The sequence below is a fragment of the Cucumis sativus genome, chromosome 5 (assembly GCF_000004075.3).
Source record: "Cucumis sativus cultivar 9930 chromosome 5, Cucumber_9930_V3, whole genome shotgun sequence".
Taxonomy (NCBI): domain Eukaryota; kingdom Viridiplantae; phylum Streptophyta; class Magnoliopsida; order Cucurbitales; family Cucurbitaceae; genus Cucumis; species Cucumis sativus.
Genome location: NC_026659.2, coordinates 11,017,883 through 11,038,227, shown reverse-complemented (window position 1 = coordinate 11,038,227; position 20,345 = coordinate 11,017,883). Strand labels below are relative to the sequence as shown.

The 20,345-nt window shown below is 39.6% G+C and overlaps 1 protein-coding gene across 4 annotated transcripts; it reads right to left on the bottom strand.

Moving 5' to 3' along the window:
• Positions 1–7,607: 7,607 nt before the first annotated feature.
• On the bottom strand, positions 7,608–18,663 carry LOC101212422 (phosphomannomutase). Of its 4 annotated transcripts, none has more exons than XM_031885923.1 (13): positions 18,375–18,663; positions 17,946–17,999; positions 17,448–17,533; positions 17,280–17,324; positions 17,110–17,176; positions 16,165–16,241; positions 12,981–13,016; positions 8,919–8,974; positions 8,725–8,824; positions 8,515–8,610; positions 8,342–8,431; positions 8,022–8,073; positions 7,608–7,901 (listed from the first exon to the last, which is right to left on the bottom strand). In XM_031885923.1, the coding sequence occupies exons 3-13, from the start codon at positions 17,514–17,516 to the stop codon at positions 7,852–7,854; spliced, it is 738 nt and encodes a 245-aa protein (XP_031741783.1). In that variant the 5' UTR covers positions 17,517–17,533; positions 17,946–17,999; positions 18,375–18,663; the 3' UTR covers positions 7,608–7,851. The 4 variants fall into 4 exon arrangements, with proteins under 4 accessions (XP_031741783.1, XP_011654454.1, XP_004149625.1 ...); XM_011656152.1 differs by having other exon boundaries at positions 18,398–18,663; XM_004149577.2 differs by having other exon boundaries at positions 18,402–18,663.
• Positions 18,664–20,345: the final 1,682 nt, after the last annotated feature.

The window sequence follows — 20,345 nt, the reverse complement described above, 5'->3', positions numbered from 1 at the left end:
TTCTATCATAGCTTGTCTCCAATTCTGGTGTTTTACAACTTGGTGATAATAAGATAGTTCATATATGGAGGCAACATTTAGTAGGTAATATTTGTGATTTTAGGTATAGGCATTATATGAAAGGTATTTGGTGAGGGAAAAAGGTGTTTTGCTTTGGGAAGTGAGGTTGCAATGGAAGTCTTTTAGGTAGGATGGTGGACAATGTTGCCTAAATGACCTTCTTGGTGCTATGGGAATGGTTTCTTGAGTAGGGTTATTGGTTTCTTCTGAGGTCCCAATATAGGTATTTAGATCATCATCATCGTGGTTGTCTTCATGAGCGTTTCTGATATGTGAGTTATAGGATTTCCAACACTCTAGTCTGTGATGGTGCCTTTGCTTTCAAGATAGTCAAATAAGGGACATGGTATGACAAATTGCTCAAGAAAGTCATGTGAGGTGAAAATGTCAGGTTGTATTTGAAGTCAGGAATATGAAGGACATCATTTAGTATCACTTCCTTTGCTATGGAGATGTCTCTTATGTACTCAACCTTTAGGCGAGTTTTAGTAGAAAAAATCATTGACATATTTTAAGTGCTATGAAGGTTATTGAACATGGATTTGTCATGGCATATATACAAGGAGGCACCAAAATCAATGATCCAAACTGAAGAATTGGTGAGTGCGGTAGAGAGACAAGTACTTGTTATATGAGTAGTCTCTGTTTTGGTACTCTCACCATTTTGGAAAGTGTTGAGGTGTGTTTAAAGCATATTTAGGAGTTGAGAATATTGATAATCGTTGATGCTTGGAAAGAATGCAAGTTGGTTACCTTTAGGAGCTTATTGTCACGTGGTTATTTTAATCACAAAACCAACGTGCGGCACAAAGGTGTTGGGGTTGCACCAATGTAAGCCTAAGAGTAATTGGACTTGTTGGAACAAACTAAGGAAGAAGGAAATCCGTAGGTAAGAAGTAGGCAAAGAGTTGTAGACAAGGTGTTTGATAAAATGCTTAAGAGAGCTTTGTTGATGAATTCCAAGGATTCTGTGTTGTTTTTACAAATGGACCCCTTTGGGGTATTTATAGAAGTATACAACCTATTTACAAGCCCTAAACCGCCTTACAAGGTTGGCAAAAGCAATCTGGAACTTTCCGAGCGCTCATGACACTGTCCAGAAGCTTCTGGAGGCGTTTGGGGCCGTCTGGCGCGCGCGCGCGCGTCTGCGCGCGTCTGGGGCGCGCGCGCCTTCGCGCGTGTTCGCGAGCCTTCCCGGCCGCTCGCGATTCTTCTGGAACCTTCGAGAGGTTCCCAGATGCTTCTCCGCGCGCTCCGTGCGCTCCGTGTCCGCTTCCCGCGCGCGCTACACTAGCGCGCGTCCGACTGGCCTTGCGCGCGCGTCCATGCCGCGCGCGCCCATCTGCCGTGCGCGTCCGCTTGTCTGCCTGCCGCCCTTGCGCGCGCGCGCGCGCCCATGTCATGACAGGGCCGCGCGCGCGCAATCTACTGCACATTGGCGTGTCATAGGCTTGGCGTGAACCTATTCCTCTTCCTTGGGTCTTTGGACTGCTTGGGACTTGGTTGGCTCCTCTTGGGCAATGCTAAGGAGCCTTAATTTGCGAAAAATTTGTTGGGTCATTTTTGGGGCGTGACACCCTCCCCCACTCGATTTCGCAACGTCCCCGTTGCGCTTTCTTGAAATCTCCTGATTTCATCTTGAAATTGCCATAGGGTGTCCTCCTTTTCCCAACTTGCTTCGCTTTCGGGTAGTCCTTCCCAAGCAATCAAATATTCGTTATAACTGGGAACTCCTCTCCTTCGTATCTTCCTCTCCGCTAAGATCTCCTTGATTTTCCTGTCGAACTCTGAGATCATGCCGGTAGGTGCACGAGAGGACTCACCTCTGCTTGGATCCTCCTTGTCTTCATAGAAAGGCTTCAACATGCTCACATGGAAGACATTATGGATCTTCAGTCTGGGAGGAAGTTCCAATCGGTAAGCTGCTTTGCCCACTTTCTCGATGATAGAGAAGGGTCCTTCGTATCTTCGGATTAGGCCTTTATGTACCTTGCGTAGGGATTTAAATTGGTTAGGTAGCAGCTTTACCATTACTTTTTCCCCTACTTGGTACTCTCTAGCCCTCCTTTTCCGGTCCGCCCACTTTTTCATTTTAGTGGCGGCCTTCGCCAGGCATGCCCTTGATATATCACATTCTTCGTGCCATTCCTTCGCAAACTTGTATGCCGTTGGATTGGGTCCTTCATATGGAATAATCAGGGCACTAGGAGTGTTGGGTTGTTGATTCATGACTATTTCAAAGGGGCTCTTTCCGGTAGCCTCACTCCTTTAAAGGTTATAAGAAAATTGGGCTATATCGATGAGAGTTGCCCAATTCTTTTGGTGTGCACTAACATAATGCCTTAGGTAGTGCTCCAGTAAGGCATTTACTCGTTCCGTTTGGCTGTCGCTCTGGGGATGGAAACTAGTAGAGAAGTTTAGTTCTGTCCCCACAAGTTTAAAGAGTTCTCGCCAAAACTTGCCTGTGAAGCGGGGGTCTCGATCGCTGATGATGCTTTTAGGTACTCCCCATAACTTCACAACATTTTTGAAGAACAGCCTAGCTGCTTCATCGACTTTCACATCTGGTGAGCATGGAATAAACGTTGCATACTTGCTGAATCTATCCACTACCACCATGATGCTTCCAAACCCTTGGGACTTAGGTAAGGCTACAATGAAGTCCATTGTAACACTATCCCAAGGTTTTTCCGCTATAGGCAAGGGTTCAAGTAACCCTGCTGGGAGTTGCTGTTCCCCCTTGTCTTGTTGACATATTAGACAAGTCTTGACATAGGCTTCAATATCGTCTTGCATTTTCGGCCAGTAATATTTGTCATGAGTAAGGGCAAGGGTTCGATTCATAACTGGATGTCCGGTTCATAAAGAATCGTGACACTCCTTTAAAATATCCTTCCGTAAGGATCCCCATCGTGGCACGAACAACCGATTTCCAATTGTAAGGAGGGCACCATCGCTCTCCCAAAAGCGTCTGGTTTTACCTTCCTTGGCCAACTTCAATAAGTTCTTGGCTGTTGCATCATTCTTCATCCCTTCCATGATTTTGTCAAGGAAATCACTCCTGGGCATGCTGGTGGTTATAGCAGCCAGTTTTGCCTTCTGGCTTACGACGTTATTGAGTGCATCGGCGTTTCCTGATTTTGCCTCGAGCATAACATCCTTGTGTTCTGCTGGGACTGTTGGTTTAGAATTTGTCTCTCTCGACGGTACTGTTTGATGTTGGGTTTCGGCAACTCCCTCCTTACTCAGCATGGCTAACAATCTGATTGTTGGTTTTCCCTTCTTTAGTGGGATGGTCGTTATTTGACCATCCACTATCGTCAGGGTACATCCGGAGGAGTCAACGATAGCAATTACTTTATCGAAGAACCCTAAGCCAAGCACGATGTCAAAGTCATCCATAGGTAGCACGGTGAAGTCGAGCTTACCTTGCCAATCACCGATCTTGACTGTTACACCTCTTGCTACACCTTTGATGGCTTGTGCTTCTGAGTTTACCGCCTTGACAGTCCCCTCTTCGTTTGTGAACTTGAGGCCTATTCTCTTAGCCTCATTCATGTTCATGAAGTTATGACTTGCACCGGTGTCAAACATGGCAATAGCCTCTCTCCCGTTTATCTTTACATTTCCATGGAGTAGGCCTCCTTTAGTTGTTTGATTGGCCTGTTTCAGAGCTCCAATGTGTTGCAAGGAACCAATCTGTGGTGTATCATCTCCTTGCTTGGACTCAAGCAATTTAGCAACAAGTGCGTTCATTGCTTTTCTATTCGGACAGTCTCTTATCCGATGAGGGCCATTACAAACAAAACAGGGAGAAGGTTTGGACGACTCACCTTGTTGAGTTTTGTGATACTTGCCATGTCTTTGGAATGCCTTCTTTCCCTTTTCCTTTTGCTCGGAGTCTCTATGCTTGTAGTGATTGCCTTCACGTTTACTTGTACTAGGTTTTCTCTCCTTTGATTGGGTTGTATAATCGATAAGCATCTCAGCTGCGGCTATAGCGTCGTCCAATGTTTGGACATTGCGATGGTCTAGCTCAACCTTGACCCAATCTTTCAATCCATCCCTAAATTGGAATAGGGCTTCCTTCTCGGGCAGATCACTAATTTCAAGCATAATAGTGGTAAATTCCTTCACATAGTCGAGAATGTTACCTGTGTGTCGTAGCCTTCGAAGTTTGGCTCTTGACTCCATTTCAGCATTGTGGGGAACAAAGTGCTTTCTTAGCTTAGCCTTGAATTGTTCCCACGTCTGGATGGCATTCCCATTTTGGTCAGCGTATCTTCGACGCCACCAAAGTTGTGTGGCATCCCTTAGGAATGTCGGGGCATTGTTTATCTTGGCCTCATCATCTCGAACACCGACAGCTACATAGTATCGGTCAAGGCCAAAGAGGAAGTTTTCCACGACCGTGGCATTCCTCACCCCATTGTATGTGCCAGGTTTCGACACTTTTATGTGAGTAGTGCCTTGCACAGCGGTGTGTGTACTGGTGGATGGACCGTCTCCACCAAAGTGCTTGGAACGACATTCCATGCAAAGAGTATCTACCTTTGCATCTAGGGAAATATACTTAGAATAGAGTTCGCGTAACTCACCTTCAACAAATGTCTTCAAAGTGGTTACGGTTGATGACAACTCCTTCAAATCCTTTTGGAATGTTTTTCCAAGGTCGGCCACGAGCTCCTTGGTTGCTGCGGAGATTTCCACATTCTCCTGAATAAGCTCTTCGTAGTTATCACCCAACTCTTCTACCGTGTGCTGGACATCCTCGAGACTTTGCTCAAGGTTGGCAAGGCGAGTTTCGACATGCTCCCTTGCATCCGGACCCTTAGATTTCGATCGTCGGGTCGGGGATCGTCGGTCCTTCCTACCTCGTGTGATAGGTCCTTCAAGAACCTGTTCAGCTTGGGCTGAAATGTGGCATTCTTCGCTGGACATCTTGTTCGCAAGTCGACTGGGGATAAGTGGGTGTAGAAACTGTGTTCCGTTACTTTGACAACGTTTCAAGAACTAGAGTCTTGAATCTTGGTCTCTCGGTATCGTGCACTTGATAGCAACGATCAAGAGTATGTCCCTTTGAACGAACACGCTCTGATACCACCTGTCACGTGGTTATTTTAATCACAAAACCAACGTGCGGCACAAAGGTGTTGGGGTTGCACCAATGTAAGCCTAAGAGTAATTGGACTTGTTGGAAAAAACTAAGGAAGAAGGAAATCCGTAGGTAAGAAGTAGGCAAAGAGTTGTAGACAAGGTGTTTGATAAAATGCTTAAGAGAGCTTTGTTGATGAATTCCCAAGGATTCTGTGTTGTTTTTACAAATGGACCCCTTTGGGGTATTTATAGAAGTATACAACCTATTTACAAGCCCTAAACCGCCTTACAAGGTCGGCAAAAGCAATCTGGAACATTCCGAGCGCTCATGACACTGTCCAGAAGCTTCTGGAGGCGTTTGGGGTCGTCTGGCGCGCGCGCGCGCGTCTGCGTGCGTCTGGCGCGCGCGCGCCTTCGCGCGTGTTCGCGAGCCTTCCCGGCCGCTCGCGATTCTTCTGGAACCTTCGAGAGGTTCCCGGATGCTTCTCCGCGCGCTCTAGGCGCTTCGTGTCCGCTTCCCGCGCGCGCGTCCATGCCGCGCGCGCCCATCTGCCGTGCGCGTCCGCTTATCTGCCTGCCGCCCTTGCGCGCGCGCGCCCATGTCATGACAGGGCCGCGCGCGCCAGTCGACTGCACATTGGCGTGTCATAGGTTTGGCGTGAACCTGTTCCTCTTCCTTGGGTCTTTGGACTGCTTGGGACTTGGTTGGCTCCTCTTGGGCAATGCTAAGGAGCCTTAATTTGCGAAAAATTTGTTGGGTCATTTTTGGGGCGTGACATTATGCCACCTTCTCACTTCTAGTTTGGACATAATTGCCCTGTCTCTGTTGATGTACTAATTTTTTATTTGCCAATTTGTGACCAGGTAGATATCCATGTAGCTTATAGACTTATCAACAACGTGGCCTCTATAACCACAATTAAAACATATTGGTCGTGTGTCTTTCTTGAATTTTTCATATCAAAATCTTTTCTCATGTTAGTCATCAGGGCAATTCTTTCAATGGAATGGGAAGATCCAATAATTTTTGTCTTTCTGCTTGGATGATAAGGGAGAACACTTTATTTATTGGTGGCAAATGATCAATGAGCAAGATTTGGGCTCGAATATGGGAGTAGGATTCATTCAATCCCATGAGAAAAATAATTACAAATTCAAAGTCAATCATCTTCTTTGATCCTTCGCATGTGCATTCATCCAAAGGAGGATACTCAACAAGTTCTTGTCATATGGCAGTAACTTTTGCATAGTATGTTTCAACTGCGAGAGACTTCCTTGTGTAGTAATTACTAAATCCTTCCGTAATTGATATATGTGAGGCCCATTAGATTGTCGGTATCTCTCCTTTAATTCATCCCATATTTCATTTACAATTTCATTATAGACAAGGCTGGCAGGGATTTCTTTTGAAATGGAATTAACGATCTAAGAAGCTATTATACCATTATTATCACTTCCAAGCAGGGAGGAGATTACCTTAATTATGAGGGTTTCTTGATTGCACCCGTTATGAAACCAATCTTGTTCTTTCTAGAGAGTGCAAGAATCACCATTCCACTCGATGATGAATAATTGTTCGATCCTACAAGTGGTGTGGAGACAAGGTTGGTGGTCGAAATGATTGAATGGTGAAGCATGAAAGGATTCAGTTGGACATCAAGTTCATAAGAGGTAATTGAAGTTGGGGGTATTGGAACTTTCGGATGTCAAACTTTCAGGTGCCCTCATCTTGAAGACTGCAACCAAGTTCTAGATAAAGAGGTAATCAAAGTTGAGGTATTGGAACTTTTAAACGTCGAACTTTCACATAGCCAAGTTCTATATATAGAGGAACTCTCTTTTTCAAGTTCTTTATACAAAACTCTCTTTTTTTTATTTCTCTTTTTCTTCTCCATTTCTTCTTCCATCTCCATTATATTGTGTTCATTTTTTTTTTCATCGCCATATTTTTTTACCTTCTGCTTTTCTTACTCTCTTAATTTGCGTTTCAATTTTCCTAGACGTTCTCCCGTTTTCTCTTTCTTTACATCTCCCTTTTCTCACTTTTGATTCCATTTGTCAGTTTTTGAAGAAACCAACCAACCACCCTACCAATCGTTGTTCTCCATCATCCAAAAACAAACAAGAATCGACCGTTATATCGGTGGTTGGTATCATTTTTTGCCTATACATGATCTATATATGTAATTGGACAGAACTGCTTTTCAGACCAAATACTGGCCTTCAACTTGAGCTAAAGCTAGCCATGTGCACTATCTTTTCTTTGGCAGAAATTTTCAACATGGAATTTTATTATTGGATTTTGAACCTGAACAACTTAAATTACTCGAGCCAATTTAGCTAATAACTCAAAACCACATTATGCTCTAACCAAATTTAAATTTATTGATCATGGTCTAGGCACATGGACATTGAACTTGATAAGCATATCATTGTAATCCAAATTTTAATTTAGGGACACTAATTCAATTGGCTTTTATTTTTATTGTGTTGACATGAAAAAATTCCATTCACCAGAGTCTCCAATCCAACAATTTAACCATTATTAATTATAAATAAAACTGAGAAGCTTTTTTTTTTTTTTTTCTGAAAGGCAGAAAAGTTGTTCTTAATCAATAAACTTGTGAAAAAATCACAACGTGGCGTATTCATACAGATAAAATTGCAGCTTCGGATATTAGATAATGGATATTGTTAAAAAAATATAGCCTGACACTGCTCCACAGTATCGTCAGGGCTGATAACTGCAAAAGCAAAACAAAAACAAAGCAGATATATAAAAGAGAACACACACTACTTTAGAAAATACAGCAACAAAAAGAGAAGAAGAAAGGCAAAAGTTGCCAGTAACAGTGGAAGCAGACCTTTGTGACCAACAGTTCGTTCTGATTCATAAATTTCATGATCATTTCCTCCCTGTTTAAAAATGAAAGCAACAGAAATATCAAAACGGAGAATTGGGTTGGGGCACCTAAAAGGATAATATGTTCCACCTCACTAGCAATCAGATAAACAAGACCCTAGTCTCTTCACAAAAGAGCCTAATGGAAACTAAAAGATGAAACAAGAACTCAGTCCGTTAAATGCGAAGACTAACCAGCACTAAAACAAAGGCCAACCAGCGAAAATAAGAACACCTCAATTCAAACATATAAATTTAATTGAAAAACTTTCTAATATTAACCTCGTAAGTTTTATCGCCAAAGAAGTGGATTTCTTGGAAATCTTCAAGGTACCTCAAGCAATATGTCTTGTCCCAACCTTGAGGAAAGACCTGTGTTTAAATAATTAAATAGATATCCGCCATGTTGTTTGCTTGTATGGTATATAATACTGCTGAAATTAAACTTTACTTACATCAAAGCTTATTTGTCCTCCAATGGAGAATGTTAAATTAAGATGTGCAAATTTCTCCCGAAGGATAGAAACCATTTTGGGGCGTATATTATGGACCTGAATGTGGATTGCAACATATATCTCATCTCATATCCTCAAAATTAAAATGTGAGATAAAATCGCAGAAACTGACACTTGACTTTCCCAACAAATGGGACTGCACTTTTTCACCTTATCATACTTCTCGAATTCATCTCTTTCTTCTTGGCTGCAGTTTCGCCCAATTGGTGAAACGTTAAGCATCCCATTTCGAAACTCAATAAATGTTCCCCTGAATGGACAACAGGTAAGATAATCCCAACTATATATATCATTTGAAATCCCATAAAAAAGAAAAAATTTCAAGGGTCCAGTAGTCCACTAACCTTTTTATAGGAATATCCAAGTCAGCAATATAATGAAGCGTAAAGTTGATAATACTCTGCAATTTTTTGGCATTAGGTCATTTTAGAAAATCGATGTTTATATCAGTTGCTTTTCATGAGCACAAAAAGGATACAACATTAATGGAAGATGTTTCATTACACTGTAATTACAAATTCATAGTTTTCAACGCTTCTATCACTATAGCATCCTTTGTCCTTTTGTAATTTGATACAATCAATGGGTTTGGCCTCCAATCATGCAATATCATAGGAGAGGTAAGGGTAAAAGAGTATTTCGCGAAAAGAAGTTGCAAAGGGAGGAACCACGAGAAATAAGGGCAGGGGAGAGTATACATACTGTGTCTTAGGGAGTGTGAGAGTTGGTCTTTTGGAAATATCTTCTCGAGTGCGGGAGATTGGGAGTAGAGACAATCTTCCGTGATTGTACTCTAAGGTTTATAATTGTCGATCCATTACTTTTTCAATAAAGATCGATACTTTTCATATTGGTATCAGGGAAGATTATCGAAAATGGCGCACAAATGACTGGCAGAGAAGATTGAGGCTAGTGAGGGGGTGATTTCTGCGATACGAGCGAAAATTCAAAAGTTGCCGAAAATGGAGGAAATGATGAATTTGTTAGCAAAAAGTATCGAGCGATTGAATGATCAAGGAGATAATCAACAACGAAGTTCAAAAGAGATGAAGAAGTTGTTATCGAACTTGTTGATTGAAATTGCGCACTCAAGATTCTAATCAGTTCGGAAATACAGAAGCAAAGGCATCGAGCGGAAGTAAGAAAGGTAAGGAGGTGGCGGAGGCTTCGACAACAGTTTTGAATCAGTTGTGATCAGGAGTAGAAGAAACTGGAATCGAGAGACATAAATTTAAGAAAGTTGAAATGTGGATATTCAACGGCACTGATCCGTATTCCTGGTTATTCAGAGCAGAGTGATCCTTCCAGATCCAAAAGTTAATCGAGGCAGAGATAAACGTTGGTTGTAATCAGTTTTGAATCGGTGAGGTTAGATTGGTGTCGCGCGAAGGAGAGGGAGTCGTTTAGTGATTGGAAAACATTGAAGATGAGATTTCTTCAACGATTTCAATCCTCCTCGGCAAGGCACGGTATGTAGTCAATTTCTTGCGATTAAACAGGAATCTATAGTCGAAGAATATATAAACCCATTTGATAAGCTGTGCGCCATTACCTCATTTATCAATGAAATATTAGAAAATACTTTCATGAATGGACTCATTCCATGGTTAGGGCTGAGGCTGAGGCTGAGGTACAGTGTTTGGAGCCGGTTGGGCTTGTAAATATGATGAAAGTGGCCAAACAAGTGGAGAATAGGGAGTTGATCTGGTCCAAAACGTTGACAAAGTGTTCTGAGAAGAGCACATAAAAATAAAAACAGTAGTGCGGTGATTAACCCTAAACCTACGATTCTGACTGCTACGAAAGAGATGTCAAAGGTGAATGGGCCAATTCTGCTGAGAAGGAGAAGGGCTTGTGCTTTAGTTGTGACGAGCAGCATACGGTAGGGCATCGATATAAAATAAAAAATCAGGGTGAGTTACGAGTTTTACTTGTATGGAATGATGATGATCTGGAAGTGTTTGAGGATGGGGGTGAAGAATTTGAAATGGTAGAATTACAGACGACATAGGTAAACGAAATTGTGGAGCTTTCAATGAATTCAGTTTTCAATTTGTCAATTCCAGGTACAGTGAAGTTGAAGGGAAGATTGGGAATAGGAATATTGTAGTGTTAATCGGTTGTGGAGCAACGCATAACTTTATTGCCCAACGTCTGGTTTTGGAAGAGAAGTTGAAAGTGGGAACGATGAATTATGGCGTTATAATGGGAACAGGAACAGCAGTGAAGGGAAAGGGACTGCGAAAGGGGGCCTGATTGCAACTGGGAGGACAGTCGATTGTGGAGGAGTTTTTGCTGCTGGAGTTGGGAGGAGTGGACGTCATTATGGGAGTGCAGTGGTTGCATACCTTGGGTGTTACAGAGGTGGATTGGAGAACATTGACAATGAAATTTGTTCAGGAGGGAAAAACAATTGTGCTTATAGGAGATTCAAGTTTACAGAAGCTGCAAGCGAGTCTCAAATGGATGATGAAGACTTGGGAAGTTGGTGATCAAGGGATAGAAACCTGGGAGGAATTTTATGGGATAGAACCGAGATTTTTAACCCAACTGAGGCTTTGACTAAAGTCATTTTGAAGTATGATGACGTTTTCGATTGACCTGAAAAATTACCTCCAAGTAGAGGAATTGACCATCATATTCATTTGAAAGAGGTAACAGGTCCAGTGAATGTAAGGCCCTACAGGTATACGCATAGCAGAAGACTGAGATGGATCAGATGGTAGCTGATATGTTATCTTTGAGTATAATTAGGCCAAGTGCTAGCCCTTACTTGAGTCCAGTACTGTGGGTAAAAAAGAAGGATGGAGGGTGGAGGAATTGTGTAGATTATAGAACTTTGAACAGTGCCACTGTCCCGGGCAAATTCCCAATTCCTGCAATTGAGAAACTGTTTGATGAACTAAATGGAACGGTGTGGTTTTTGAAGATTGATCTTAAGTCCGGGTACCATGAAATCAGAATGCATTCAACTAATGTAGAGAAGACTGCATTTCGTACTCATGAGGGCCATTATGAGTTTTTAGTGATGCCCTCTGGGTTGATGAATGTGCCATCAACATTCCAAGCTCTAACGAACAAGATCTTCAAGCTGCTTTGCAGAAGTTTGTTCTTGTGTTGACATCCTAGTTTACGGCAAGGATTTGGAGGAGCATATTCATCATCTGAAGGAGATGTAGGAAAACGAGTTGTATGCAAATCACCATAAATGCCAATTTATGCGTGGCCATTTGGATTATTTAGGACATATTATTTCAGGTGCAGGGGTAGAAGTGGATCCAAGAAAAATCCAAGCTATAATTGATTGGCCACCAACTACTTGTATTCGAGAGGTAAGGAGCTTCTTGGGTTTAACTAGCTATTATAGGCGTTTTGTCCAGAATTATGGAAGCATTGCAGCCCTATTGACACAGTTGTTAAAGAACGGAGCTTATCAGTGGTCAGAAGGGGTAAATACGGCGTTCAAACGATTGAAGACAACCATGGTGACTCTGCCAGTGTTAGTTTTACCAGACTTTAGTAAAACCTTTGAAATAGAAACTGATGCATCAGGCTATGGATGATTTCTTTCTTTAGCCATACTCCTTTAGAATATTGATCGTGTAAAGCCGGTTTATGAAAGAGAATTGATGGCTATCCAGACATTGGTGTCCATACTTGTTGGGACACAAATTTATTGTGAGGACTGATTAGAAAGCTCTCAAGTTTCGGCTTGAACAACGAGTTATTCAGCCCCAGCATCAGCAGCCGTTATCTAAGTTGCTTGGTTTTGATTTTGTGGTGATTGGGAGTTGAATTGATAACAAGGTTGCTGATGCCTTGTCTCGGGAAGCCTGAGGGCATTGAATTGACAAACCTAGTTGTCCTACTTTGTTGGATGTGGCTGTGATTAAGGAAGAGGTTTATAAAGACTCCAAATTGAAGGATATTATTGAGAAGTTAATGGTTGACGAGGACAGTATTTCCAATTTTTCTCTTCAGCAGGGGATTTTGAAGTATAGGGGTCGTTTGGTGATTTTTAAAACTTCTTCTCTGTTGCCGGCAATATTACATATGTATTATCATGACTCAGTGTTTGGTGGACATTCTGGTTGCTTACATACTTATAGAAGGTTGTTTGGGGAGTTGTATTGGAGGGACATGAAGAGTGACGTTAAAAAGTATGTGGAAGAATGTGATCGATAGAGATCAATACCTTTCACAATGAAATCCAGTTACTGTTTCTCATTAAAAATAAATAAAATGAAAAATAAAAACTAAGGCTTCTCTTATCGAACCCTGTGTGCCATATCAGATAATTGTGCACGAAGATGATAAAGAATGACCTCAAACATGAGAACCCAAGGTTACCCTGCCAAAGGTTTCTAAATAAATGGAATACGAGAAAAAAGGGTAGCTTACATTACCTTAAGATTTTCTTCTCCCAGATGTAATTTCAAGCTCTGTACAATTGGAAAGGAACATATTATGATGTAGAGATCAAATACAAAAAACATGGTAAAAGGAGCAAATGTTACAAGGAATTCAAATGATAGTTTGTCTAAGTCGAATAAGCACATCATGTCCGAGAAGTTCTTAAAAGAAAAGGCACCAATGGCATTACAGATCTTAAAGGAAAATATAATAATAAGGGAATGGGGAAGCTTCGGAGTAAGCAGTGACTTTGTAGATCAGTAAAATCTCAGTATAGAAATGTTATATAACATAAATATTTAGCTAACTACTTCCTAACCATAATTTTACTACTTATCACATGCAATTATACCCGCCGATTGTTATTCTTGAAATGCAAGGTAAAAAACTAACACATTTATCAGAAAGTAGAAAACCATAGAAACAAGGGTGTTAGAATTAGTGAGCTTGCCCAAGGAAGGGTTTACTCTAATTTCCTTTCCTTTTTTATCATAAGCTTCTTATATAGTTATTTTCTCCTTTGTATCTTTTTGTTAATATGAGAAATTAATAAGAAAGTAAGATAGTGGTTTTTCTTCCGTTACTCGAGTTTCCACGTAATTCGGTGTCTATTTCTTTACTACTTTTAACATGGTATTAGAGAGAGGTAAAGACAAAATCCTAGACACAATTATAGATGAAAAAACCCGAACAGAGACAGACGAGACAACTGTCACCGTCGAGATCAAAGCCACCATGAAAAAGCTGCTCCACTAGCTTTAGAAGACACCGACAATCACAATGGGTCCACACTTGGAGTCAGCCACATGCGCCTTAGCTGTCTGCCTACGCTTTGCCGCTGCCAAGCACGTATCCCCACACGCCATCGTCCAACTTCTTTGTCGTTTAGCCGGCTGACTCCCACATGTTTTTCCAAGTCCAGTTGTAGTACCCTTTTGGCCAACCACACATCCACGCGTCGCGGCTGCCCTTGGTTTATGGACTGCCATCGTCTCACACGCCGCTGCCCTCTGATTCTTTACCACATCCGCACATCCGTAGTACCGGGATCAATCAACTCCATAATAAATCAAGGTTTGAAGTTGGCGAATCTTTGGCACAATCCAAACCTACCAACTTGCTGATGTATTCCAAGGACCCGATAACTTCGCTCCCTAATTTGTAATCAAATTATATAACTAGTTTTCTAACACCATCTACAAGAGATTTTGCAGGGAAGAAGCTGAATGGCCCTAACTAATTTTCCTAGTCTGAATCGATAAAAATGTTTATTGAGGGACATCACCAATTCGGTTTTCTGACAAGGAAACTCTTCGGCCCCACCCGGTGATGCCCAGGAACGTCTCTGAAGAGGGGAAGAGGGGATAACTCTCTTATTCGATCCATGTTGATTAAAAATATGGAACCACAAATTGGCAAGCCTTTGCTTTATGCAACAACTGCGAAGGATCTATGGGACACTACTTAGAAACTCTATCCACAGCGTCAAAACATTTTTTGTCTGTTTACGCTGAGGAAACAAGTCCATGATTGCAAGCAAGGAACTTTGGATGTAACCTTCTACTTTAATAGACTCTCTCTACTCTGGCAAGAGATGGATTTTTCCAGAGAGACAATAAGGAATACTTTGAATAATGGCATACAGTATGCTAGACTTGAAGAAGCTTATTGTATTTATGACTTCCTTGTCGGTCTCAACCCCAAGTTTGACATTGTTTGTGGCCACATACTTGGCCAAAGACCCATATTTCCTCCTTAATGGAAGTGTGTTAATGAAGTCCATCTTGAAGAAGACTGTACAAATGCCATGAGTGTTCTGACTACCTTGCTACAAACTCTACTACCTTTGGTGCAAGATCCTCGACCCATGATAGTGAGAAGAACAATGGGAAACTGATTTCTATCTGTGAGCATTGCAAGAAACTGTGGCACACTAAGGATCGGTGTTGGAACTTCATGGTCATCCTCTAGGAGGTAAGAAACGTTCCTCAAATGACAAACATAATTCAAGGCGTGCTTGTATGAGTGAGTCTACTGGAACCTCTAAACCATCTAGCCCCATCGTACACTCTCTACTCTAGGAGTCATTGCTCAGTCAGATATGTCTTAGTCCCTTAGTCTTATTAGTGTGGATGGAAATAATCTCTGGATCCTAGACTCGTGTGCTACAAATCACTTGACAAATTTTTCTTAGAATTTTGTTTCTTATATTCCGTGTGCTAGTAATGGAAAGATCAAAATAGATGTTAAGGTATCCCTTTGTTGGGAAGAGGCAAATTTTTCCTTTTGAAAGGCTATCCCTCCAAAATGTGTTGCATGTGCCTAAGATTTCATATAATTTGCTATCTTTAAGCAAGATCACTCGTGAATTGAACTGCAAGGCCACTTTCTTACCTGATTTTGTTTCTTTTTAAGACTTGAGCTCAAGAAGGATGAGTGGCACTGTTCAGCATAGCAGGGGACTCTATTTCCTTGACGATGATACCTCCGCTAGTAATAGCTCTAGGACTAGTTTATTGTCTTTATATTTTACTATTTCTGAACAAGATTGTATGTTGTGGGATTTCCGGCGAGGCCACCCAAACTTTAAATATATCAATTATTTATTTCCCCATCTCTTCTCTAACATTGATTTCTCCTTCATTATCTTGTGATGTGTATATTCGGGTCAAACAACGTCAAGTTCCCTTCCCCTCACAGCCATATAAATCAACTCAACCATTCACCCTTATCTATAGTGACATTTGGGATCCCTCAAAGGTCACTACCCTCCTCTGGGAAATGGTGGTTTGAATCTTTAGTTTGGCCCAATGAAGGATTTACCCTAATTTCCTTTCCTTTTCTATCATAAGTTTGTTGTCTATTTATTTTTCCTTTTCTATCTTTTGTTAACATCAGAAATTAATAAGAAAGTTAGATCATGGTTTTCTTCTCGGTACTTGGATTTTCATGTAACTCAAATTCTAATTTCTTTACCGCTTTTAACAAGGAGGAAATGAAAATTTTGTACTAGATTTCTCTAGCTCTTAAAGTCACTTGATGTTAAGAATCTACACAAATTCATGCATGATACACAAGTGATATAAATATTAAACGACAGAGTAACATCAAATTGTCATCATCACCAATTAGACATCTAAATATCTGTACAAAACTTAATCTGGATGCAAGTGGTACCTGGGTCCCCATGAGCTTCCCATCTTTATGTGCCACGAGTCCATTCTCAGAGAACACATAATCATAGTCATGAATAACTGCATAACAAACATGGATTATTAGATTACAATACAAACACATATATTCTCTATTTAATGCTTTGCACAAACTTATTAAAAGTATCTAAAAAATAATAAAAAACAAAACTTGAAAGAGGATACAAAAATGACGATTGGCGAAATTCTACGTTACTTTAAACCAAGTAAAGACCATTGATGATACATCATAATATAGTAATTGGAAACAGTTGCATATTGTGCATATAAAAAGTTTGTGAGCAAAAAGCTAGGAAGCACCAACATGGGGCACGGCAACACACCATTTCTCGAAAATGTAGGACACAACACGTCGGGGACACGTCAATTTTTTAGTAAAAGAGTTAAATATATGTCACACATATAAACATATTACATAACAAGCATTCCAATTAAAAACATCAAAATAACAAGTTTAGAACCATAAAATTAAAAAAAAAGAATGATGTTCTCTCCTTAGACAAGTTCACGCGACGGGCAAGAAAGATGGGCGGCAACAGCAACCAGTGAGAGGGTTGGTGGCTGGTGTGGAGAATCAGAGAAGGGAGGGTGGAGTGTGTGAAGCTTTTCGTTTTAGAGAAAATTAAAAAAAAGAAAAAGAAACCTAATAATTATTGTCATTGGACTGGGCTAATGGGCCATTTCTATGGGGTTTTTTTTTCTCCAGCCGTGTTGGAGTCATGTCCAAAATTAAAATGAAAAAATAGGAGGCCATTTCTGACACCGATATCTTAGGAGTGTCGATGCTTCTTAGACAAGAAGTACAGAGCATATTGTTCCATTTGACAGTTGGCACCAAATAAATTAGTCGCTACAAATAACTTGTTGCTTGCTCGTGAAATCAAAGTACCAAGATCCATTTAAAATTTACCTGAGTTGCCAAGCTGCTCTGATATCTTTGAAAGGTCAGATCCTCCCACAACACCAACTGTAACAACCTGCAGTATTTAACAGGTTGAGATTTATGGTGGGAGGGATACAAATATAAAAGAAGAAAGATGTTCTATATAGATATTTCATTTCATGCAGTAAATCAGGTACCTTTCGGAGCTCGCTCATAAATTTCAACAACTCTGGAGTAGCAACCTGAAAATGTACCAAAACTTTCCTTATAGAAAAAATATGAAACAAAATGCATAAGAATGATGTAATGATTACTAATATGATAACATTCATACTCCCAAGATCAACTAACAAAATTTTCTTCACCTTTCTAGGAGCTGTTAAAGTCCCATCAACATCGAATAAAGCAATGATTCCAGGTCTCCTCACAGCCATCACACTCGATATATTTCCTTTTGCCAACACCAAGAACATTTCCGATTATAATTTGATCAAATATCTTCAAATCGCTTTTAGTAGAAACATAAACCAAATAGGAAAAATTCCTAAAGCTTCAGTCACTTAGTTCATTGCTTAAACAATGTCAGCATCACAACTTAATAGAATCAGGGGCAGAACTATGACCTCAATGTCAATGCAAATTCATCATACAAATAGAAGGTATAATATAAAGCAAGAGAAATTAATATTAATTAATTAACCATACATGATCACAAAGAATAGCAATGTGAGGAGTTTAAAGGTTGTATCACTAAAATGGAAGTGTAACGACTGAATTTTGGAGATCTCTAACGTGAGTCCCTCCTCTTACTCTAATGACCCAACTTTCTGAGATCTCTAACATGGGTCACTACTTTGACTTACCCAAAGTGTCGCTTGATCCAAATTCACTTCAAAACTTCACACAAAGACTTCAATCTACACAACACAATGAACACATTATAAATCCATATTAGAGCAATATTAACCAAACCAGGTTTCAAAACCTTGAACTCACCAAAATCTTATTCAAACTATCAAGTATAGAGGAAATGAGAGAGTTTTATTAATAAACTTAAAACTCATAAATAATGAATCGGAATACAATTCCTCTAATAAATAGGCAAAAACACAACTACGTACTAACAGAAAAGTAGCTAACTAACTGACTAACAATTCTTTAACTTTAATAGAAACACCAACAAACCTGAGAAAAGAAACTTCCAAATCACAGATCTAAAAACCAAATTTAAGAGTATCTATAAATCTATGGGAAAATTCAATGGGTGTACAAGATCTTCAGTAAAAACTCACAGAAATATCCAGAAGAACCTTACTCACAATCACAAATCCGGCGACGGCTGTGGGGTTCGACTGGCAGCGACGACGGGGTGACGGAGGCTGTAGTGTGGCTACAGTGCGGGGTCCGGAGAAGCAAGCAGAGATGGATGGGATAGAGTAGAGAGAGCACAAATGAGGGGCGACGGTGGACGGCTGCGCCGGCGAATGGCGAACGGGGAGAGCTGGCGTTGGGCGAGTTAGTGAGAAAGGGAGAAATATGAATGATGGGATCGCGCGGCTCAGGTTCTTAAAACGGGAGGTTGTAGTTATTTTATTAATTTTTTAAAAGAAAAGCTTCACTTCACCCACATTTTTTTTATACTCATTTTACTTTCAAAGGTGGGTAAGAACTAAGAGATGCCTAAAGTCTTTGAAGGTTGGTAACTGATTGAGTAAGTTTGATCATTTTTAAAACGTCTTTGAACCCACAAATAAGAATACAAAGATAGGATTCAACAATGCCTTCTCTTCTTGGGAAAAAGCATTTAACATCAATATACAAAAAGTAATCCACACAATAAAAGAAAAAAAAAACATTTCAAAATCATAAAATGTCAAGTTAATCGTGGTAGTACAAATTATAATACGAACATTAAAATATTAATACAAAAAAAGCAATATTAGAAAGGGTAATTGTAATTGATAGCCTTTTGATGAATAATAATTAAGGATATAGCAACATTTTTAAAAAATTGCAAATATAGCAAAATTATCGTTGTTAGACTTGTATCACTCATAGACTCGTATGATCTATCGATGATAGACCAATTTTTGTAATATGGTCTATCAGTGATAAACTCTATCATTGATAGAATTTGACAAATTTTGCTATACACTTAATTTTTTTGAATTTAATTGCTAAATTTGCAACTATCTCATATTAAAATGTTAAGATGAAGGTAAAATTATTCTAATGTTTGGTCTTTTACTCTGATTTTTTCCTTTTAGTTACGATTGGGGCAGTGAGCTTTGTAAACATGTTACTTAGCTTTGAGTTAAAAATATTAGATGAATTATTTATCTTTTTCTTCATGTAAAATTAGATATGTCAAATTACAGGTTAGATACGTATCTCTGAAGTACTAAAAAAAATATTATATGAGTTACTTATATTTTTCATTGAAAAAAAGTCAACACAAGATAAATACGTCAAATCGTGTGTCGGATACGGATCTAGGAAAGTATATGGAAGTACTAACATCTGACATGGATTCATTGCTTCACACGAAGGATTTGTGTTTCATAGGTTTGAACAATTTAGGTCATGTTTACCTGGCTAGAAAAGTTAATAAATCAATGGTAATCTATCATTTGATTATGTTTGTTGTTGTTTACGTGTATTTTTAATAGTAATAAAATGTGTAATCCACTTTGAATTTTGTAATCAAATAACTTAACATGATTGAGGAATATGGATGGTGCTCAATTTGATTGCATTTGAAATTTACATAGAATCCACTAGCCGTTATCATGAGTTATTGTTATCATTTCAAATATTGTTATGTTATAGTATTAGACACACATGAATTTGTCATATTTAGCGTTACTATTACCATTATCGTTACTATTACCATTATCGTTACCACGACCACTACTACTAGAGTCTAGTTGTAATAGTAACGGTAACGACAAGAGTAACAGTAACCACAAATATAAAAGATTATGTCACCAACAACAATAACGGCAATGGTAATAATAATAGTAAAATACAACATATTTATAGTTCTAAGTAAGTGGGAACAAAAACAATCTAATTATGTCTACGATTCATACTTGTTACAATTGATCCATCAACGGAGTTTCATCACATCCATCAACGGACAAATAGACATGTTTGAGAGCGATTCTAAAATAGTTAAAGAATTACTTTTAACATTCTAAAAAAACACTTTGATAGATCTTTTTAATCATTCAAAATGAATTTTTTAAAAAATAAATTTTTAA